Source organism: Cryptomeria japonica, chromosome 9 (genome assembly GCF_030272615.1).
Source record: "Cryptomeria japonica chromosome 9, Sugi_1.0, whole genome shotgun sequence".
Lineage (NCBI taxonomy): Eukaryota > Viridiplantae > Streptophyta > Pinopsida > Cupressales > Cupressaceae > Cryptomeria > Cryptomeria japonica.
In genome coordinates this window covers 288,269,533-288,292,242 of record NC_081413.1, presented here as the reverse complement: position 1 = coordinate 288,292,242, position 22,710 = coordinate 288,269,533, and the positions used below count along the sequence as shown (strand labels likewise).

At 38.2% G+C, this 22,710-nt stretch overlaps 1 protein-coding gene across 3 annotated transcripts in view; it reads right to left on the bottom strand.

The window, feature by feature from the left end:
• LOC131042144 (putative hydrolase C777.06c) overlaps positions 1–22,710 on the bottom strand; it is a 232,371-nt gene that overhangs the window by 177,826 nt on the left and 31,835 nt on the right. For 2 of the 3 annotated variants that reach the window (XM_059211125.1, XM_057975468.2), the window contains exons 2-4: positions 7,980–8,134; positions 7,387–7,499; positions 2,801–2,842 (exon numbers count right to left, since the gene is read on the bottom strand). In XM_059211125.1, the coding sequence (XP_059067108.1) occupies positions 2,801–2,842; positions 7,387–7,499; positions 7,980–8,134 (310 nt within the window). The remainder of the gene's footprint in view (positions 1–2,800; positions 2,843–7,386; positions 7,500–7,979; positions 8,135–22,710) is intronic. The other variant, XM_059211126.1, reaches the window with a different exon arrangement.

The window sequence follows — 22,710 nt, the reverse complement described above, 5'->3', positions numbered from 1 at the left end:
ATCTAGCTAAGCCTCCTTGCATCTTGTAAGAACAAGTTGTAATTCCTAATATTTATGTTAATTTTAAGATCAGACTGATAACAGTAAGCAGAAAATAACAAAGGAAACACACATAATGCAGCAGTACCCTGGGAAAACCTCCCTCTTGGAGGTGAAAAACCCAGCAACAAAGTCTAAATTTGTATTAACTCCGACATCAGTATAAGTCTTACAACTTCACTTCACACATGAAGTGGTATAATCAGCAGATAACCCGAATTAGGGCACACAGCAGAATGAACAACACTTATCTGAGAAATTCACAATCTGATGCAGGATATTCGCTAGGTCTGAAGGTGACACACAGCCCTTAGAACAAGTTTGCAGCCCTGTGTGTGGATTCGCCAGCCCTAGCAGCAGTTTGCTGATCTCAGAGATGTATTCACCAGCCCTAGCAGCAGTTCGCTGATCTCAGAGATGTATTCGCCAGCCCTAGATGAAACCTTGAATGAGTTTGCTGATTAGAAGAACAAATTCGCTGTGGATGAGCAGAAGTAATTCGCTGATCATGAGAGGATGATTTTCTGACTGTGTATTTGATGCTTGTAAATTACTTTGTATATATATGTGACAAACTAACCTAGAAGCCTTAGGTCGGCCTTGCTAATTGAATTCATAATAATCTTAAGGTTGGAGCCCAATATAGGGTCAGAGCAATAACCATTTACAAGTTACATTTATATAGGGCCTGTCCTATCCACAAGTTACATTATATATAGGTCTTGCCCAATATTCATAGCAAGATATAATTACAAGTTACATGTATTTGGAGAACTAGCTAGAGAGGATTCAGTCAGCTATAGTGTAATCATGCATCATGGACTTCTTTATGAGATTCATCTTACATTGCCCGCAGAGGATGAATGTAACCTGCAAGAAAACAATCAAAACTTTCCATCTTGCATTGCCCGCAGAAGATGGAAGAGGTCTTACACCTCAAAGAAACTACCACCTTGCACTCCGCAGAGGTTGGTCCCACCTTGCACTCCGCAGAGGGTGGAATGAGGGCTCTAACCTCAGACTTCTCCCAGAGACGAATGCAATACCACCATACCTACATGCAGAGGGTGGAACGAGGGCTTTCACCTCAACCTTCTCTCGAAAGATTGCCTTAACCGAGGGCTTTCACCTCAATCTTCTCCCAAAAGATTGCCTTAACCAAGGATATGGCTTCCTCTGAAGCTGAAACAACAAACAAGCTCCCTCTGAAGCTGAAAACAACAAGCTCCCTCTGAAGATGAACACAACAAGCTCCCTCTGAAGTTGAACCTGATCATAGTATCACCAACTAAGCTACGTCTCTTAGTCTTCAACCTGTGATGCTTCCTCACAGGATGTCTCAAAACCTTCCTCTCTTGAATACAATCATCATCTTTATGCTCCTCAGTCCATCCTAAAAGCATTTAAGAGAGGTTACTAATAGTTCAAGACTATCATACATGATTCACTATCCAATGAATTGATAACAGCATGAAAAATTCAAAAAATACTTATCTCTTATAAGTTAGTTTTCAACATAACCATCCACTTAGATCAACACTGAATCATCTGATGATGGCTGCGTGGCCTTTGGCCCTCACCATCACTCAGAATCCATTCTCATCTATAAGCACTTCATAAATGCCCTCGCCACAGGCGTGTGAATTTAGTTTAAAGTCTGGACACTACTCTAATTTCTCAGTCTGCAAAAAGGATATAGGATCTACCTTCAAGCTATTAGGCTTTATAGAAGGAACCTGCTCTGATACCATGTTAATTTTAAGATCAGACTGATAACAATAAGCAGAAAATAACAAAGGAAACACACATAACGCAGCAGTACCCTGTAAAAAACCTCCCTCTTGGAGGTGAAAAACCCAACAACAAAGTCTAAATTTGTATTAACTCCGACATCAGTATAAATCTTACAACTTCACTTCACACATGAAGTGGTATAATCAGCAGATAACCCAAATTAGGGCACACAGCAGAATGAACAACACTTATCTGAGAAATTCGCAATCTGATGCAGAATACTCGCTAGGTCTGAAGGTGACACACAGCCCTTAGAACAAGTTTGCAGCCCTGTGTGTGGATTCATCAGCCCTAGCAGCAGTTCGCTGATCTCAGAGATGTATTCGCCAGCCCTAGACGAAACCTTGAATGAGTTCGCTGATTAGAAGAACAAATTCGTTGTGGATGAGCAGAAGTAATTCACTGATCATGAGAGGATGATTTTTTGATTGTGTATTTGATGCTTGTAAATGACTTTGTTTATATATGTGACAAACTAACCTAGAAGCCTTAGGTCGGCCTTGCTAATTGAATTCATAATAATCTTAAGGTTGGCGCCCAATATAGGGTCAGACCAATAATCATTTACAAGTTACATTTATATAGGACCTATACTATCCACAAGTTACATTATATATAGGTCTTGCCCAATATTCATAGCAAGATATAATTACAAGTTACATGTATTTGATTTGCAAGGTAATCCGAACTAGCTATTATTTCAACAATTTAGAATTGATGAATCACATTAAATGGTTGCAACAGCTTAACAACCTTAACACGAAAGAACTAAACATATCAAAATTGTAGCAACAACAACTATTAAATTAGGAAATATAAACCAAAACGATTCAACTTAAGGTGGAAATATTCTACAAATGCCTACGAAAGATGATATTAAATTATCATCTCCAATAAGGATAACAATGAAATCCAAACACTAAATCAAACAGACTATAATAGTAAAACAGATGAATTGAACACTTACCCAAAATGAGGAAACCACCGAAGGGCACTGTGATAAAAGAATCTGCATTGACCATATTAAAATTCTATATATTTATATCCATCAACTGATCCTTCAGAATTATAAATCTATCATTTGTTTAAAACATTACAAAAACATCTATATTAGGACTTCCGAGAAGAAAAAAAACAGAGCAATTGAATGAAGCGGAAACTCATATTAAGTAAACAGTGTAAATTTTTAAAAAGCAGAAAGAAATATAGACAAAAATGGAAGGCATCTAACCACTCCTACCCCTTGATTATTTCATATTCACCTTTTAGTTCTTCAAAGTCCTAGATGCTCGAAAACAAAATAAAAGAATTGTCCCAATAAAAATGGTTTAATATTCTATATCATAACCATAATTATCACACAAAGAGACCCATCTCCTAAATATATGAGAAATACCAAAAATGCTAATAATAGTGCATATATTGATTAAAAGAGCTACAGAGAACTGCTAATATGTAATATAGAATGACACGAATTCCATCACAATTAAGAAAAGAAAGGCCTAAATTTTAACATAATATATACGTTTGTGGCATATATATAATGACATGGTACAGAGACAAAATCTTGAGAGAAGATAAGAATGATTAACCATGACAAGGATCGAGAATATATAGTTCTAATATGTCAATGAATAGATAATAGTGTAGTAAGCCTATCAATCAAATCTAAATAGTTTAATGTCTACACTTTACAAAGCTCAATGATGATAAAGATCTCTAACTTGAATATTTCATAACCATCCTTGATTGTACTAATTTACTAAACAGTCTTTTGTTCGTTTTTTAAGTTTAATGCTACCAAGTTATTTTATGTTTTCCAGCTGTTTAACATTGCCAAATCGCTTTGGCAACAATATCACAAATACAAATAAACAATGTGTACTTACTTAGGTATTTTAAGATGGTTGATAATTGGTGATTCAGAGATTCTTATAAGAGCACCTTAAACATCCCCCAAAAAATACCATGAGTCCCACTAAGTAGCCCAATTAACCTTCAAAATAGAGAATCCAGGCATTATTTGATATAATATAAAGTTAAACTATACTTTGTATGCATAAGCATTTATTTCTTATATTAATGATGTAACAACACCAACAGTGGTTATGAGTTGCTTACAAATTATGAGTTACAACCACCAGTGTAACTTCCTCATCCAATAATAAATACAAGAGTTAAAACCACTAGTGTAACCTCCTTGTCCAATAATAAATACAAGCATACACACATTAAAGTGCATACAATACAATTGTCTCAAACTCTGTGCATTCATTCTTCTAACTTTTGGAATCAGCACAAAGATGCCCTAAGAAAGGGTATGCTAAACCAATCCATTTAGGGAAGAAAGTACAAATTTAGAACTGTCCTATTGAAAAAATTGTTGAAGGGCACCTAAAATTGTTGTGTAAGGCTAAAAGCTGTGTTGTTGCTGTGAGGACTGAACACTGTGTGTGGCACCATCATAGTAATTGTTGTACAGACTGTCAATTGTTTACAGGGCTGCCAACTGTCATAGCATATGATGTACATGCCAACTCATAAATTCGACAATAATTGCTGAGTATATAGGCCGACTAAAGGGAAAACTGTTTTGAAGGGCCAATCCTATTGAAGGTGTTCAAGCCTCAAGAGTGGATAGGCAGTAGCAATCAGTCAAAACAAGGAAAATATCAGCAGGCAGAAATCCGTCAAACACACTGGCTATACGAAAACAGTACATAACAGCATGGACTGAGAAGATGCAAGTACAACTTTTTGCATTCTCTGTGTTTAAATCTCAAAAGCAATCCAATATTCTGCTTTATTAAGCAAAATTCTGTGAAAAGTTAAAACCCCTGCATTGCATTGTTTGCTGCGTTAATATTATATTCAAGATCTGGAATTTTTCCTGTAAACCCTAGTTGAAACCCTAGCAATGGCCAACATAGAAAATCCAGTTTTGCAGCCAAAAATTTAATTTATTGAGCCACAAAATATTTACCATAGCTAAGGAAAGAAACTGTGATAAAATATTCCTCAAAAAAAGAAACCAAAACAGATTCAAATATTGCTGATTTTGACAGCCATTGTAAAGAAGCCGTGATGTTGTTGAAACTCTGTCACTAATTACTTGATCCCTGAAGTCCAGAATACAATTTTTGCTGTTGATTTATGGGAAAATCTCAAAAACAAATGTTAGACTTCAGAAAAAGATCATGTTCTGTATTTGAAAATTTTGTTCATTTCTACAAAGTTAAGTGAATGTGGGTTTTTGTCTGACCATCTTCTTTGAACGAAACATCTAAGAAATCAGCTCTCAACAATTAATAAAAAGGTCAATGAAGTGATATGGTTGCCGTAATCATCAAAATTTTGCCACCTTCATTTGAAATCTTGTGGAGTCTTTGGATTTCTTGGCAGAGAATCAAGCACTCACATTTAAAAAGTGAGTTCATATTTGTTTAAAAAATATAGAGACAATAACAGTTGGTAGAGTCCAATTCTGGACAATATGAGAGTGCATTTGCTGCACACGACAAGGGAAAAGAAAAGAATACTTTCCTTACCAGGTTTCTAGAATAATTGCAAAGTTAGAGATTATAAGTTTTATGATTGATGTAAATGAATGAGAGGAGCAAGACTCACAAACATGCAACCAAGTTCATGGGTTTTTTGTACACTATTCTGTATCCTCTTTTACTATGTTTTGTCCAATGCTATATGAGACTCTATGGTACTCTAGTTTGAGGAGGACGATCTAGACATTTAGGATTATTGGAATATATGTAGTTTCTGAGTTTTCATTCACAGTTTGTATCATTTCTTAGGCGGTTTTCATAGGAAGCCCAAATTCATTGAGTTGTACTATTTCATTTGGGGGTGTTTCCTTATGTAAGTATCTTGATTTTCACACTAATGAATACTAAGTATTCATTGGTGATTCAGTTATCTCTTAATTGTGAATGTTTTGGATGAAGTGTCCATCTTTTGAATTGATAAAAGTTTATGTGAATTTATAGAAAGCACTAGTAGCACTCTTATTCATGATGCAGCCACTATCAAGTGGGTTTTGAGTATTTATAGATTTACAAACAGAATTATATATTTTTCATATCTCCTACACCTGCACATAGGTGCTATTAGACATGTAGATGCAAAGTTTTAGATTAAGTTTAATTCTTACAAACTCAATGACACACTTTCTCTTGCCTTCCTCAAGGCTAGATGGCACAAGATAGTCACTTTTGACACTTTATTGCATGCACAAGTAGCAACATGAGTGATGAGGAGTACCTACAGTGCCTAAGTAGTCCCACTGGATATGTGGATATGAAGTTTGAGTTTGAGTTTGCTCCTTGTAATCTTAATGGCAAGCCTTCTGTTGTCTTGCTTGATCAAGGTGTTTGGACACCCTTCCTACCAGTGATCCAAATCTCCTTCATGGAGTCTCCTTCTTACGAGATTTCAGCTTCTGTAGAAAGATTCACAGGTGGGCATATCAGATGTAAGCTTAAGTTTGCCCGAATTCCCTGATGCAGAGGTATGGCCATTTTCCTACTGCTGTACAGATTTTGCCACTAATATGACACCAGATTCAGCAGCACTATACTCCCAGCTGAAAATTCTTTTCCAGCACTACTGTATTTGTTTGAAAGGCAATAAAGTGCAGATCAACCTGAACATATTTAGATCCAAACTCAACTTGGTGCATATGGCATTGCATCTTGAGAACAATCCTGCAAATCTGTCCCTGCTAATAGTATTCCCCATGGTGCCCCAGGAAGCGTAGTTTTCACTCCTAGTGTTCATTTTTAAAACACCAATGGTAGTTTTTTCTAAGTCTTTGGCCATGACAGATCTATTTGTGAAGTTTTTTGGAATTGTAACCAGACAATGTTGACCTTGTGACTCAAGCCACTCTCTGTAAGGCATAGAAACATTATTTTGCCTTCAATTAATAGAATAACAGTTGTCTATGTTATGTTGCCATCTTGCTCACAGAAAGTCGGGCTAAACCTGTTATTATTATGGCAGACTACAAGGTGCTATATTACTTAGCAACTAGAAGCTTATATATCTAATTTCTCTGAATAGATTTTGCATTGCCTATCTGTTTTCTGCAGGGGGTTCAGCAGACATTTTTAATCTGTGTATTGTACTTTCTAAGTTCATATGATTTCTTACTTTTGCTGAGCAAAGAAAGAAGAAACCTCAGAACAAACTATAAAGTGACCACAGCAATTGATGTCATGAAAGTGATGCAAATGGTAACACCTATGAAAGAGAAACAACCAAACAAGAACCAGTACAAAACAGTTTGAAAAGATAACAGAAAACTTAAAATAATGCAAGCTAAAGTTGTGGCACAAAAGGACACAATGGAAGAGAATGCATAAATGGTTGCTACGAAAACAAAAACTTTCTCCCTCCTTCCCTCCATCCCTCTCTGAGGGTTGTTTATAATTAATCTTGCTCTCTAAGGGCTGTTTATAATTAAGCTTGCTTGTCGATAAATACATCAAAGTTTGTGAAGCCTATGATTTAAATAAGAGGAAGAAACAAAGTCCATACTTGCCCGCATCTATAAGAATATTAGTTCTCCCTGCAGGACCAGCATAACGGATCAGAATACTTGTATTCAATCTTCTATTTCTGTTGCCAGGTTGTGCTGCTTCTTGGCAAACCTGTCATCACTTCATGATAAGCATCTAGTTACTATAAAAATAGTTTATGAATTTTACCTAGAATGGTATTTCTTCAAATTGACCCACTACATCATTAATCTAATGCCATAAACTAGTGTAAGACCCAAAAGAAAGACAATCCCCAAATTTTCAGAATATTCCAAAATATTCCAACCAGTATACATAAAGTTATAAACCCATTATGACCTTTACAGCAATTCAGATAACTACTACTCAAATATTTTACTTCAGAATATTTTTGACATGAGATATTGGGGACGGTTATACAAAGCATTTTTTACCATTGGGAGTGCTTTCTGCAATATTTTTTTCTTCTGATGCTCAATAACAGGTGATACAAATCACCAAGATAAGAGATCTATAAATAACTCCAAGAAAAAAGAGTAGATCTATTGAATAGGATCCAATGTTGCCTCAAAATTGATATAAGACAGCAATTCCCTAGAGGCAACTTCATACCTGGCATTTTTTTACAGGGCTTGTGAGGCAGCTCACTCGAGGAATGCCTTCACTAGTGCCAGTTCCCAAAAATATAAGATCGGATCCCTTTACTTTTGCAGCCATGTTTGTAGCATGTTCAACCACAGGCACTCCTCCAACAACTGCTGCATTATCTGTTACAAATGCCAGGACACTATACTGTTAGGATGAGGTTATAGAGGAATGCACTTACAAACAAATTTAGACATACATGCGGATGTAGGTTGACAGTGATTAAAATCAAGTCACCTGAAGATGTGGAAATGAGTATATTGGTACAGAGACACCATTCAAATTAGGGTACATGAGTAAATGAATAAGAGTATGGCTATATTACATTAAAATGTAGTTGCTAAAAGATTTGGGTAAAAGGATGAGGATGTGGTTATCATCTCAATATTGTAGTTTCCAGGTGACTGGTTAATACTTATAGAATGTAGGATTGAGCTGTTCCATTTAAGTGTTCCTTAAAAATATCAACATATTTACTCAGCAAAATCTGTTGATCTTGTTGGGTAAAAGGAAACTAGTTGGCAAATTTTAAGAACATGTGTTTTACTTAAAAAACATATATGATTTTTGAACTTGGCATTCCAAAGAAATGCGGTTCATCATTTTAAAAATTATGATAGGAATGTGACTAGAACTCGTTATATTGTTGATTTTAGCTAGATAAATGATGCCAAATGTGCCCAACATTTGAGAAAACAATAAATAAACTAGTCATTATATTTGCCATTAATTTATACTTAATTAACATCTCATAAAGTGAGGTATCCCCTTTTAATTTTCCTAGAATGGATCTCAAAGAATGGCTTAAAGCTAAGCCATTGTGTAATGCCCTTAAAAACAACCCAAATAGAAATCCCGATTTAGGTGCAACAAAAAAAAATTCTACTAAAACTCCTTATAAAGTTAATTCTAGTTAGTTAAATGGTGTTAAATGTGTTAGGACTAGGCGTGCTATTCACCTTGCAAGTCCTTGTATACATTGTTATAATCCATATGCTAGCTAGAGCCTAGGATTAAATGTCTGTGAATAGTATTTATGTTTCATGTATGTATCTCCAAAGATCATGGAATGGACCAAATGGTACACCCATGTGTGAAGCGGAGGCAAATGTGAAGTGGATTACTCCCCTAAACACTTGGCAATATTGATTGTAAGGGGCATTGAATAGAGAGTTACATTGGCAAGGCATCCTTGGCCACTTGACATGAAGTGGAAAGGACTCTATAACATCTACGATGGGGAGTTATGTTGTAAGAGCATCTATTACATTGTAAGATGTATAAGATGGGGTTTACAAAGTTGATTGTACATTTAGGCACTTAGGTAGCTATTATTTATCCTGTACTATGTTGCATTTATCCTCTTGTGAAGATGGATACTTAGGTTCATAGTTTGCAAAACTCTGCAAGTCCTCTTCGAGTTGTCGAGTGCTCTCTATTTGTTTTGCTCCACAAGCTTTTACAAGTTTAACTCACAAGTTTTTATAGACACGGGAAAAACATGCATAAAAACATCGACACAAGTAAAATGCTGGTTAAAACACATTTTTCACATGCTTCTTTTGCTATAAAACCATGTATTTTCTTTTTCAAGATGTCACTTTTTAATTTCAAACATTTTGTAATTGAATTTTGTGAAAAAAAGTATGTTTTTTAAGAAATTTATTTTTTTAGGACTTTCTAAGTTGCTGAGTCTTTGCCAACTACTCTATGATATGAGCCCAACTCTGCGAACTATGCTTGGGTTGATGTGAAAGCTCAAGAATCTTCAATGATGCTTGTTATTCATGTGATGACATCTCCTTATGCCATCTCCTTTTTGAGTTATCCAAATAATTTAATAGTTAGTTGCTCAAAATAACTTTATTTTACAAATAAAAAGCAACTAATCTTTTATTATTAAATTAATATGCTATTCAAGGTGATATTTTATTATCAAGTTCAAAAGGGAATCAGAAATGCAAGAAGAAAAATAAAAAAATTGAAGTAATGAAAAAAAAATGAAGAGCCATCAAGAAAAGTTACAAAAAGAAGTTAGTCATTGAGACATGCTTGTTTGAAATTTTATTTTCCAAGGAACGGAAATTCTTTTTCAGCCAGAGGATGGAAACCCTCTCGTTTCAAATTCGAGGATGAAAACCCTTCTATTCAGTGGAGCGATCTCATCCGAGGATCGTTAGTGCACTATAAGAATTATGAAATGAGGACACAAAACCTCATTTCATTGTGAGTGAATTCACTCAAATTTCACCAACAGACGGAATCAATCGAGGATTTGAAATAGTAATTAAAGATTCCAATTTTTTTTGGTAACAAAGGCATGGTACATGCATTGTCATACATTTGCCACCATCTTCTAGAGGTTCAAGTCACAGCCAGGAGAAGTATTTACCATTTTATTTCTTATTTATTTCAGATGAAAGATTGTTGGAGTTTTTGCATATCTTACAGCCCATCCTTCACATTATAGGGAGATTAAAGTGCAAAATCAAAAAATGAGGAATTCCTTCTGGTCGAGGTTATGTAACTGTAGTATAATGGACAAATAATCACCCAAAAATTCCCGTCAAAATAACTGTTGCATCTTATTTGACTAAAAATATCAGGTCAAGGGTTCATGAGCAATGGTAGAAGGTGTGGAGGTTGCAGGAGGACACATTAATAAATAAATAAAAACTTACCAAGCAACGTCCAACAAACCCACAACACCACCAAAGAGGAATAAACAAAGTTGTGAGATTTTAAAGAAGTCAATTCAGGGTTCTAGATGGATATTAATCACTTTCATCCAGTCACAGCATTGACCTTAGGGCTCCAAATTCATTTAGGGAATGTCATCGTCCTTTTCCAACAATCTGATGTGAAAGGGAAGTTACAATGAAAATGACAAGTCACGATTAAGTTCCGCTACAGGTAGTAGATGAATAAAGGGACATAGTAGGCCATGAGCTTAAGGAAAGTGGTGTTCTGATATATTGACAGGTTCTGCTGCCATTTTACCCTTTGATGTTGTCCAAAAGAAACTGTTGGTGTAAATAAATATTCATTATGGATATTATTACACTTACTTAAGTTAACTTAGGATAATGCATCTCTTCGTAGTTTGGATTTGAGACACTTAGGGAAGTGTGCACTTAGGGATAGAGCTTGTAGGAGAAATTCCACCTTTTGTGGTCTTATTTTGCTGTTACACTCCACATTCGGTGGGTCATCCACCTCTTGTGGAATATTATATTATTTCTCCTACCTACCCTTAGTATTTCTTACCTACCCTTGTTTCTCATTGAGCCACATGTCATATTTGTGTGCTCATACATCCATATGGCCTTGCCTATATAAGCAGGCCTCTATTCATTGTATTGGTTAATCCAGTTGATCATTTGTATATTGATGAGAATACAGTTTGTTCTTGTCATTCTATTGTCTCTTTTATGCTTTTCATTGTGCCCTTGATCTTGGCAAAATCCTACATGGTATTAGAGCTATTGGGGCTTCATTGATCGGTTTTTGGAGACATCATGGAAGGCTTCTATTTTCGGATTTGGGGATCTTCATTTTTGGGGGGCGTCATACAGTGATTTGGACATCACCGTTGAATCCGGGAGGCCGTTTCCATAAATTTCGACTATAAAGTCGACCTATTTTGGTGAGAAAAAAAATTTTCCCCATTTTGGCTAATGTCGTACGGATTTAGAAATTTTTTTTTTTTTTTTTTTTAAATTATTTTTCAAAAAAAAAAGATTTCGAAAAATTTCAAAAAAAAAAAATCAAAAAAAGAAGAGTTTTTTGGGGGTCCGCAGACCCCCCGTACTCGGCTGTACCCGCTATGCGCAGGTTGCAAGTACCTGCCGTTGCAGGCCGTGCAGGTCCTCCCGCCGCCGCCGCCGTGCTCGCCGCCCGTACCTGCCGCGTTCCCCGCTCCGCCGTCGCCATCGCCGCCGGCAGGTCCTGTCCTCCCAGCTCCCAGCCGTCGCCGGTCCACAGCTCTGGCCATCTCCACCGCCGGCGACCACCTAACCCAACCGGCAACCGCGCCCGCCACGTGGCAGGCGGCCACTGGCCCGCGGATAAACAGCTCTCCGTACGCCACGTCAACGCGCCACATAGACCGTACAGTCTGCACAGTCACAGAGCCACGCAGTCGTCCGTACAGTGCCATGTCATCCATACGGTTTGCACAGTCACCTGTACAGTACGGATGCCCAGTCAGCAGAGAGGTGAAGTTTTTGCGACGGTCATACGGCCGTCAAATTTAACATAGTGACTTGCTGACGTCCAACTTTGGAAGGCCATATCTTGCTCATTTTTGCTCCTTTTTTGGTGCAATTTTTTTTGAAATGGGCTAAAATTTCGTGATCTTCGCAGTGGTGTGGTTATTTTATGATTTTGGTGCACAGGTTTTTCGGAATTTTCGGATTCTCTCAGCTGTACCTGTCCAATCCTCAATTCTACAACTTCAAAGGCCTCGTTTGAGCTCATACGACCTCCTTTTCAGGTGCCGTTTTTTTTTAAAGTGCTTATTTTTTCGTCTACTTTCAGAATCTATGATCAGATTTTAGAGATTTTGAGTGAAAATTGTACTTTCAGATATTGGTCTTATTTGGCCTATTAAGTACTTGTAAATTGCTTGGATCTTAGTTAGATCTCTTGCATTATCAGTTTGAGACTCTTTTGGCCTTATTGAGGCAGTTGTAAAATTGTAAATCAGAAGTCCACTTTGCCATTTTTTGCAAGTGGCCCATTGTATATGCACTACTTATAAAGTGCCAAATCATCACATTTGAGGGGGGTTCTTTGATTGAGTGAATTTGGGGGGGTGTCTTGTGGGATTGTGCCTCTCTTTGTGCTCTTTCCATTCTTGTTGCAATGAGTCCTAATAAGTTTCCACCATTAACTCCACATAATTATGCATCATGGAAAATTGAAGTATGGAGTAAACTAATGGAAAAGGGTCTCACACACTACATAGATGGAACAATAACAGCACCACCTGATCCTAAGGCTGATCCAATTGCTCAATTAGAATGGCTCACAAAGAATTGCATGGCTCTTGGAACCTTACCCAAGTATGTATCAGATGACCTCATTTTTCACATTGAGAAGTGTAAAACAATTAAAGAGGCTTGGGATATGTTTCAGAAATTGTATGGACAAGTTGATGAAATCAGAGGCTGTCAGATTGACAATGAGCTCACCAACTTAGATCCCAAGAGTTTTGATACAATCCAAGATTATGTAACCAAAGCAAATGAGCTAAGAGCAAAGCTAAAGGATTGTGGAATTGACAAAAAGGATGCTCAATTGATATTCAACTTGTTGGACAAGCTTGCACCAGAATATGCAGCATTTGTGTCTAGCTTCCAAACTCATCGTTTGACAGTGGGGAGTTCTTATTTTATGCCTTCATTTGATGCTTTCACAGAAATGTTGATATTGGAACAATCTAAGTTGTTGAACATGGGGTTTCTCAAGTCTTCAAAGTCCAAGGCTTTGGTAGCAAATCAAGGAAATCAAGGAAGTCAAGGCAAAGATTCCAACAAGAAGAAGAAGCAATCCAAGTCTAAGACACACCAGGAAAAAGGACAATCATCCTCTCAATCACAAGGCGATTTTTCATCCTCTTCCAAGAAGGGGACACCACCTAAGAAGGATAAACCAACTTGTGCATATTGAAAAAAGTATGGTAATGATGAGCATCGATGCCACGCAAAGCAAGTTGATGAGTTAACCAATCTTCTCAAGAAAAACAACATCAACTTGCCATCCGCCTACACAAAGAAGGATTCAACTCCTTCCTCTTCCTCACAGTCTAAGGGAAAAGGGCAAGCATTTGTGGCTACAACAGGTTCTTCACAGCAATGGATACTTGACTCGAGTGCCTCATATCACATAGGTTCTACAAAGGAGCAGTTTTCTTCATTGGAGCCATCCAAGGTACCTCACATTTACATAGGTGATGACACACAAGTAGAGGTTGAAGGGAAAGGTTCAGTTGACATGGATGATGGAACATTTGAGAATGTTCTCTATGTTCCTAACTTGTCTACCAACCTTCTCTCCATCTACCAAATCACTCACTATGGGAATGGGAAAAAGGTTGAGTTTACACCAAATTCAGTTGTGGTAAAGGAACTTGATGATGATGCCTTGGTAGCAGTGGGACAAGTCAATGACAACTCAAGGCTTTATTCATTCTCCCACTTTGTGCCAAGTTCACCTTCTAGGGCCTTGCTTACTCATTCAAATTCAGAAAGTAAGCTATGGCATGAGCGGTTTGGTCACCTCAACTATCGCTATCTTCAGCAGCTAAGCACTAAAGACATGGTCACGGGTCTACCTCGAATTAGTTTTTCAAAGGGTGTATGTTCAGGTTGTTCCATGGGCAAGCATCCCGAAGAGAAGTTTAATAAAGGGAAAACTTGGAGAGCTTTGGAAGTTCTTCAACTTGTTCACAGTGATGTAGCAGGTCCATTTCCAGCACCTTCATTCAGTAAGGCCCGCTATGTTCTTACCTTCATTGATGGCTACTCCCGCTTCACTTGGGTCTACTTTCTCATTCATAAGAGTGAAGTATTTGACAGATTTCAGGACTTCAAGACTCGTGTGGAGAAGCAATCAGGGAAAGTGGTCAAGATTCTTCGCACAGATAATGGAAGGGAATATGTAAACAAGAGACTTGAGGATTTTTGTACATTTGAGGGGATTGATCTTCAGCATTCTGTAGCATACACTCCATAGCAGAACGGGGTTGCAGAACGCAAGAATAGAACTCTCAAAGAAATGGCTAGCTGTATGATACATGCACGTTCTCTTGATCCCGCCTTTTGGGCAGAGGCTATCAGTTGTGCCACACACATCCAGAATCGGGTTCCTCACAAAGCTTTGCAAGGTATTACTCCTTTTGAAGCTTGGGCTGGTAGGAAACCGATTGTGAGACATTTCAGAGTCTTTGGGTGTCCAGCATGGGCTCGCATACCTCCACAGAAACGCAAGGCATTGGAACCTCAGAGTCGACCTTGCATATTTGTTGGATATCCTGAGGGTGTTAAGGCATACAGATTGATGGATCCAGAGACACATGAGGTATTCATTGAGAGGAGTGTTCACTTTGAGGAAAGCTCTCCTAGCTTAGCCTCTCTACCTCCTCCACCTTCCTCCATTGTGGATAGTGATGTTAGTGATTCAGATAATGAGACTCCCTCAACTCCGACTCGCAGGGTTCCACCTCTGCAGGGTCCACTTGCAGTTGAGGAGCCTCGTTCTCCACCTCCACCTAGACCTCGTTGGGATCGACAGACACTTGAGTCCGCGGGTTCTCTTGTTGGGGATCCTTCAGATACATGGAGAACTCGATCACAACATCAGGATCTTCCACATGCATTCATTGCTACCGCTTTCGATCCACAGACATTTAGGGAAGCATCAAGGGTTCCTGAGTGGGACCAAGCTATGGAGGAAGAGTATAGTTCCTTGATGAGAAACAACACATGGGATTTAGTCCATCTCCCTAAGGGGAGAAAGATGGTTCGATGTAAGTGGATCTATCGGACCAAGTTTGCAGCGGATGGTAGTGTGGATAAGTATAAGGCTCGGCTTGTTGCAAAAGGTTTCTCGCAGGTTGCAGGTGTTGACTATACTGAGACCTTTGCCCCCGTAGCCAAGATGAACTCCATTCGTTTGACACTTGCTATTGCTGCAGCTCATGGTTGGGCTGTACATCAGATGGATGTGAAGAGTGCTTTTCTTCATGGTGATCTTGATGAGGAGATTTATATGGAGCAGCCACAGGGTTTCATCCAGGATACTTCCTTGGTTTGCAGACTAAGGAAATCTCTCTATGGCCTTAAGCAAGCCCCCAGGGCTTGGTATGCCAAGATGGATTCCTTTCTTCTCTCCGCAGGGTTCATCAGGTGTCATTCCGCTCCGAATGTCTACATTTTGCGACAGGATGACTCTCACTTGATACTTGTGCTCTATGTTGATGACTTGATCATTACAGGGAGTACTTCATCCATCATTAGCAGGGTCAAATCTGCTTTGCATGACGGATTTGCTATGACTGACTTGGGTCTTTTGCACTACTTTTTCGGGATAGAGATTTCACAGTCATCTTCCGGGATCACACTATCGCAGCCCAAGTATGCTCTTGATCTACTTGCACACTTTCATATGGCTGATTGTAAGCCTGCCCCGACTCCCTTTCTTTCAGGAGTCAAGCTTGAGGCTCATTGTTCTTCTCCACCAGTTGATGCCACTTTGTATCGTCAGCTTGTGGGTAGTCTCATCTACTTGACTCATACACGCCCTGATATTTCATTTGCAGTTGGCATGGTTTCCCGCTTCATGCAGGATCCACATGAGCTTCATTAGAAAGCCACCAAACGCATCCTTCATTACATCCAGGGGACACATCACTATGGGATTCACTATGCAGCAGGCACAGGACTTCGCTTGGTTGGTTACACAGACTCCGATTGGGCTGGCGATCTAGTTGATCGTAAGTCTACTTCTGGTTACAGTTTTCACCTTGGTTCGGGCCCCATTTGTTGGCAGAGCAAGAAGCAACATGCTATTGCTCTCTCTTCGACTAAGGCTGAGTATCGAGGCGCTGTTAATGCAGCGACTGAGACCATTTGGCTCCAGCAGATTCTCACAGAGTTTGGTTTCACCACTCCACGGCCGACAGTTCTACATTGCGACAATCAGAGTGCTATTGCAATCTCGAAGAACCCGGTCCAGCACCAGCGGACCAAACACATCGAGATTCATATGCACTATATCCGAGAGCTCATCCAGGAGCAGGTCATTGATTTGCAGTATTGTCCTACAGCAGAGCAGGTTGCTGACATATTCACCAAACCTTTCACCGAGAGTAAGTTCCAGCAGTTGCGAGCTCTCTTGAGGGTGCGAGATGTGTCATTAGGGGGGGTCAGCTAACTTCTCCTTCCTCTCTTATGGGGGGGACTTTTTCCTCTTTGAGGTTTTGTCCTTCTTCTTTGAGAGTCTTTTGTACATTCATCTCTCTTTTGGGGGGGAGTTTTTTCCCCCTGGGTTTTCTCCCTTTCTCCGTTTGTGAGAGATTGCATTGCATAGTTTTGCTTACATTTGCATATTGTACATGGGTACCTATCATGGCCTAGTAGCCGGGACCCATCTTGCATTGTTGACTTGAGTCTTCATTCCCCTAAGTTGCACTTAAGGGGGGGTGTTGGTGTAAATAAATATTCATTATGGATATTATTACACTTACTTAAGTTAACTTAGGATAATGCATCTCTTCGTAGTTTGGATTTGAGACACTTAGGGATAGAGCTTGTAGGAGAAATTCCACCTTTTGTGGTCTTATTTTGCTGTTACACTCCACATTCGGTGGGTCATCCACCTCTTGTGGAATATTATATTATTTCTCCTACCTACCCTTAGTATTTCTTACCTACCCTTGTTTCTCATTGAGCCACATGTCATATTTGTGTGCTCATACATCCATATGACCTTGCCTATATAAGCAGGCCTCTATTCATTGTATTGGTTAATCCAGTTGATCATTTGTATATTGATGAGAATACAGTTTGTTCTTGTCATTCTATTGTCTCTTTTATGCTTTTCATTGTGCCCTTGAACTTGGCAAAATCCTACAGAAACCATTAGATATTAGAAATTTACCAGACATCATTCCTTGGAGGTTCAACATTTATAGTTTTGTTGTTGAGCATCCAATAGTGGAACTCTGAATGATTCATGTGGTTATTTTTACAACAAAAAAACATTGATGGATTTAGAACTATAATAGATACATTTCCAGTTGCCAATTCTGGCCAAATAAATTCAAGGTACTCTTCTAAAATTTTATAGTCTCTATCTTAAGTTGCAAACAATGTTAATAACATATTAATTGCACAATATAGTTGCCTTCATGAAGCTTATATGATATTTACTCTTCAGCCATTATAATCATACCAATAATGTTGGTTTGTTGAGTTAAATTTGAGTAGAACATGTGCATATACTGTTTGTTGAAAATTTAGTGAATAGAAAATTATATGGCAATCTACAATATTGAGTATTTGGTCAAACAATTGACAAAATCACAAGGAACACATTAGCCAGATTATTACAGCTGTATCAGAGCTGGTGATCTCGTCAATCTGTAGGAGAGAGAACATGGATTGATGACCTAAATTCTTACCCAAGGAAGAAGATGTAGATCCTATCCAAGAGATATGGATAAGAACACAGAAGGAAAAGATGAGCTATGAACGAGAGGCCACCAAAATTGTTGATCAATATTAAGAATTACATAATAAACTCAAAGACCAAGTTTCCTTTATGATTTCTGGAAAATAATTGACGTAGGGAAAAGGGCCTTATAAACTATATAAGAAGATCAATCAAGGAATAAGAGAAGAAAACATTCTTAGGAAAGCCAAGGCTAGAGTCTTCAGAGCCCAATACCAAACAATATTCCAAGACATCTCCTTCCAACCAACAAAAGAATTTTTCCATTGCAAGGAAGAATGATGTCAGCAAAAATGAACTCAGAAGAAGAGATCGTTGCTTCTTATGTAAAGGAACTTGGGAACCCAACCATCGATACAAGAATAAAGAAGTGAAATTGTTAGACGAAGAATTGGAAGTCACAGAAAGAGAGGCTGAAAAAGAGAAGATGGAACAAGAGGAAAATGAGTACTTGAGTTGCCTTAAAGATGATGAGTCAAAGGCAGATGAATGTATAAATTTTTCCAGTAATGCAGAGAATGTTCCTAAACAAGAAGATTGTCAAATTGCCCTTCCAAAGGTTTCAATAGAGGAACATGTTGATTTTGAACCTACTGACAATTTTTGAATCAGCAACTATTGGTAAGCAATTTGACAATAGTTATGGTTATAGGTTAAATTTTGAAGATGCTGATACATCTTAAGATAGCTGCACTAATATGGAATAAGATGAAGATTGGGTCAAACAGGAACACGTGAGTAATTACACATTATTTGCTAACCCATTTTTTGAAATGGATGCAATGGTACCTTACGATAACCCACTCTTTGAGGTGGAGTTCCAAGATGAAAGTGTTGAGAGGCATGCACATGAGAAAAGTACCTCGCTTGATCCTAATGATAGATTTAAGCTTGCTAATATTTTCAAACCAACAACTACCAATAAGCATTTGGATCATTTTGATGATATTAATTTAGAACGAGTAGAGTTTTCCAATTCATGAATCATTTTAGTCTGATTTACAGAAAAAACTTGTTGAGGAAGCACTTGAGCAGAATGTTGGGTTTGAGCTTGCTGCAATTTTCAAACCAGCACCTAAGGTAAGCAATTTGATTGTCTTCTAGCTTATAATCCAAGGCATGAAAGTAATCATGAGTAGAGAATTGATGCATTGTACTTTGTCATTTCAAAGCGGTTTTTATCAAAGGAAGCATCACAAAAACGGTGAAGGAATTCAAGCATGTCTACAAATAAGAGTATGGGTTCTAGGGGTTCCATTAAGATATATTGTATCAAGAATAAATGGTTGTCCTCCAAACAGGATTTGCAGTTTGCAAGTTGACTAGCAGATCTCTCATCTTAAGACGATTTTGGTTCAGTTTCATCACTCAATATTGGTATTTGTATGAGTTGAATCTTTATGGAATAGCTTACAACATTATTGATGGAGGGAGCAAAATGTGTGTTTTAGGACAACTCGGGTTTGTGTACCAAAGATGAGATTTCTCCTGATGACATACAATTATTTAAAGATATTGGATCAGCCTTGGCAAAGATGTGAAGGATCAATGGTCGCATTCCACGAGGAATAGCTTGGAGCCAAGTACCACATTCAAAAACAAGATTGTTGATGATGATCCAATGGAGATAACGCATCAAGACACTTGATGTGGAAAGATGGTAAGCAGAATTCTTGTCATTTGTATGTTCATTATTTTTTGACTAAACATGGTAGAATGCAATTGGAATCAAGCCATATACAAGATTTCCCTTTTTGGATGAAAGATGAGGATTTCACTACAAAATGATTTCATCACTCCTTGCATCATGAAAACATGAAGTCTTCTAAGCACTTGCAGTAGACATAGAGACAGTATTGAATCTTACCACATGGCTTAGATCAGACATCTTGTTATGGCATTGAGTTTACTTTGGGTCATCCTTGCATGATGTGTGATGTTGCATCTCCAAATTTGTCAAGCAAAGAGCACTATCTAGAGTTAAGAAGAAGTCAGATGGGAGACATCCTACTATTGAGAAAGTTATGAGCGCCATTAGAAAATTTCAAGGGAAAGTTCACATGGATATCGAAGTAGAGTAGCATAAGCATGATGGTACTATTGTGACATTTTCGCACATCGCGCCATTGCAAATGAGAACCCCCACTTTTTGCTTGATAGTGTTAGTCTTTTTGCTTAGTTGTCTTAGCTTGGCAATAAGTTTTAGTTATTTAGTCTTTGCTTGTGAAAAGATGTTGCGAGGTTGTAGGGAATGAAGAATGTTGTCGTGGAGCAAAAAATTGCCAAAAGTGGTCAAAGTTGTTAAAATGTTTTCAATATCGTCATAGTTGTCAAAAATGCAAAATGTTGTAAGAATTGTCAAGAGCGGATCATGAGAATGAATCACAACTTGTAAATATGAAGAAGGTAAGAAGTGCTTTGACTATGGCAGGGGTGGAATTGCAAGGGCCCCTTGCAATTTCGCCAAAGTATTGCCTTTAGCCTTTGTATTCCCAAGTTGCACTACAAGAGTTGCTTAAACCCCAGATGTCGAAGGCATGGTGAATTGATGAAAACTATGCATGAGCACTGCACAAACCTGCCATCCTTACATGAGCACTGCACAATTCCAATTTCTTACACGAGGACCCCAAAATCCCTAAATCTTACATGAATAGGGAGAAATCCCGAAATCTTACATGGGATGATGCTGTCTACAAAATTGCAAGGGTGAATGAAGGTGCGAGGGTGAGCGAGACAGCATCAAGTCTACCTTTTTATGGTGTGCATATGATAACCTTGAAGCAAGTTTTGCACAATCGAATGAGATGAACTTGTAATTCTGAATTGGTGCATAGGAGTCTTCAAAATCTGATTTCATATGTAAGTGCTTGCAAACTTGCAGTTCATTACGCGAGTACTTGCAAACTCCGACAAGTATACATAAGCACCTCAAAATCTCCATTTCTTACATGAAGTGCTCAAGATCCCTAAATCTTACATGACAAGGGTGAAATCCCTAAATCTTACATGGAGGTGAGTAATACCCAAAATCTTACATGTGATGCCCATAAATTTATGTATTGAATTAAATTGCAAATTCTTCAAGATATATATATTAGTAATTTATCTATTTGATGTCCAACAAGCAATCGCATTTGGACCCAATGTGAAATGTATGATAGGAGATGCAGCAATACTGGTTCCCTCATCAAGTACGCCAACCCCAAGATGGATGTGCCAATACCTACAGCCAAGGGGCTGAATGACTCGGAGGCTCATTCCATGCCCTTGGGCTTGATTGAGAAGGACAAGCTCCCAGTGCCCTATCATGCTCTAGGCCATCAAATTTCATAATATGGTTGGCTATTGGGAATAATTATGAAATGGGTCCAAATGCATTTAGGATATTTTGTATTCTATAGGGATTATCTATGATCATAATAGTTGATGTTAATTAATGTAAAGTCCCTAAATTATAAATGTCTAGATTCTGCCCTAGATCGCAAGTTCTAGTCAAGGAAGGGTTTAGAGAGTACCTCTAGTTCTGGTGAAGTCCTGCAAACATGTTAGAGATTGTTCCATATTTATAACTCATCAAAACAAATAATTTCATTCAGAAAATATCAGCATATATATATACATATTGAAAGCATAAATTTGACCATTGGGAAGCTTGAATAGGGTGAGCTGATAGGGTGCCCTAGAGACCCTCTAACCCAGGCCCAAGGGCAGACCTTATCCCCCTTGGCCTCATGTGACCCTTGCCAAAATGAGGTGGAGTACCTAGTGAGGTATCCTATCACCATTCCCCTCAATCTTGTCACCACTACCTTACTTCCAAAGATTGAATATCAGACATTCAACATGATAGTGAGGATGATTTACCACAAGGTACCTAGAAAGTCCACCCTTCACAGACCCAAAAGCAGTACCCTTCATATCCCTTTGGCCTCATGGGACTCTCTGGTCATATACCATGAGGTAGCATGCCTGGAAGGTGACCCCAATGCTATTCCCCTGCTGATAATCTTCCCACTTCTATTATGGCTAGGATGCATTCAAATTACAGGCAAATATATATATATATATATATATATATATATATACACACACACTATACTATGTTGAATAATCGCAAGCAGCAGTACAATTAGGAGAATGCAGATATAAACATAGTTACCAAACCATACCACAACCAAAATATATAATCACACCACTGAGTGTCAATATCACAATAGTCATCCAGTCTCTATCCTTCGATGATATTTATATGATTGATTGATTGGTTCAATGAATTCCTTTGATTCGATGATTTGAGGTATTGATGAGTTGATGACTAAGTGATTGTTGATTAGATGATCGATGAATGAGTGAGTGATCCTTGAATGCTTAGAATGATCTCTCCTTTATGCTTTATAGGGGAAAGAGTCACCACCTTTCATAGGAATTGAGGCACCACCTTTCATAACAATTGAGTCAC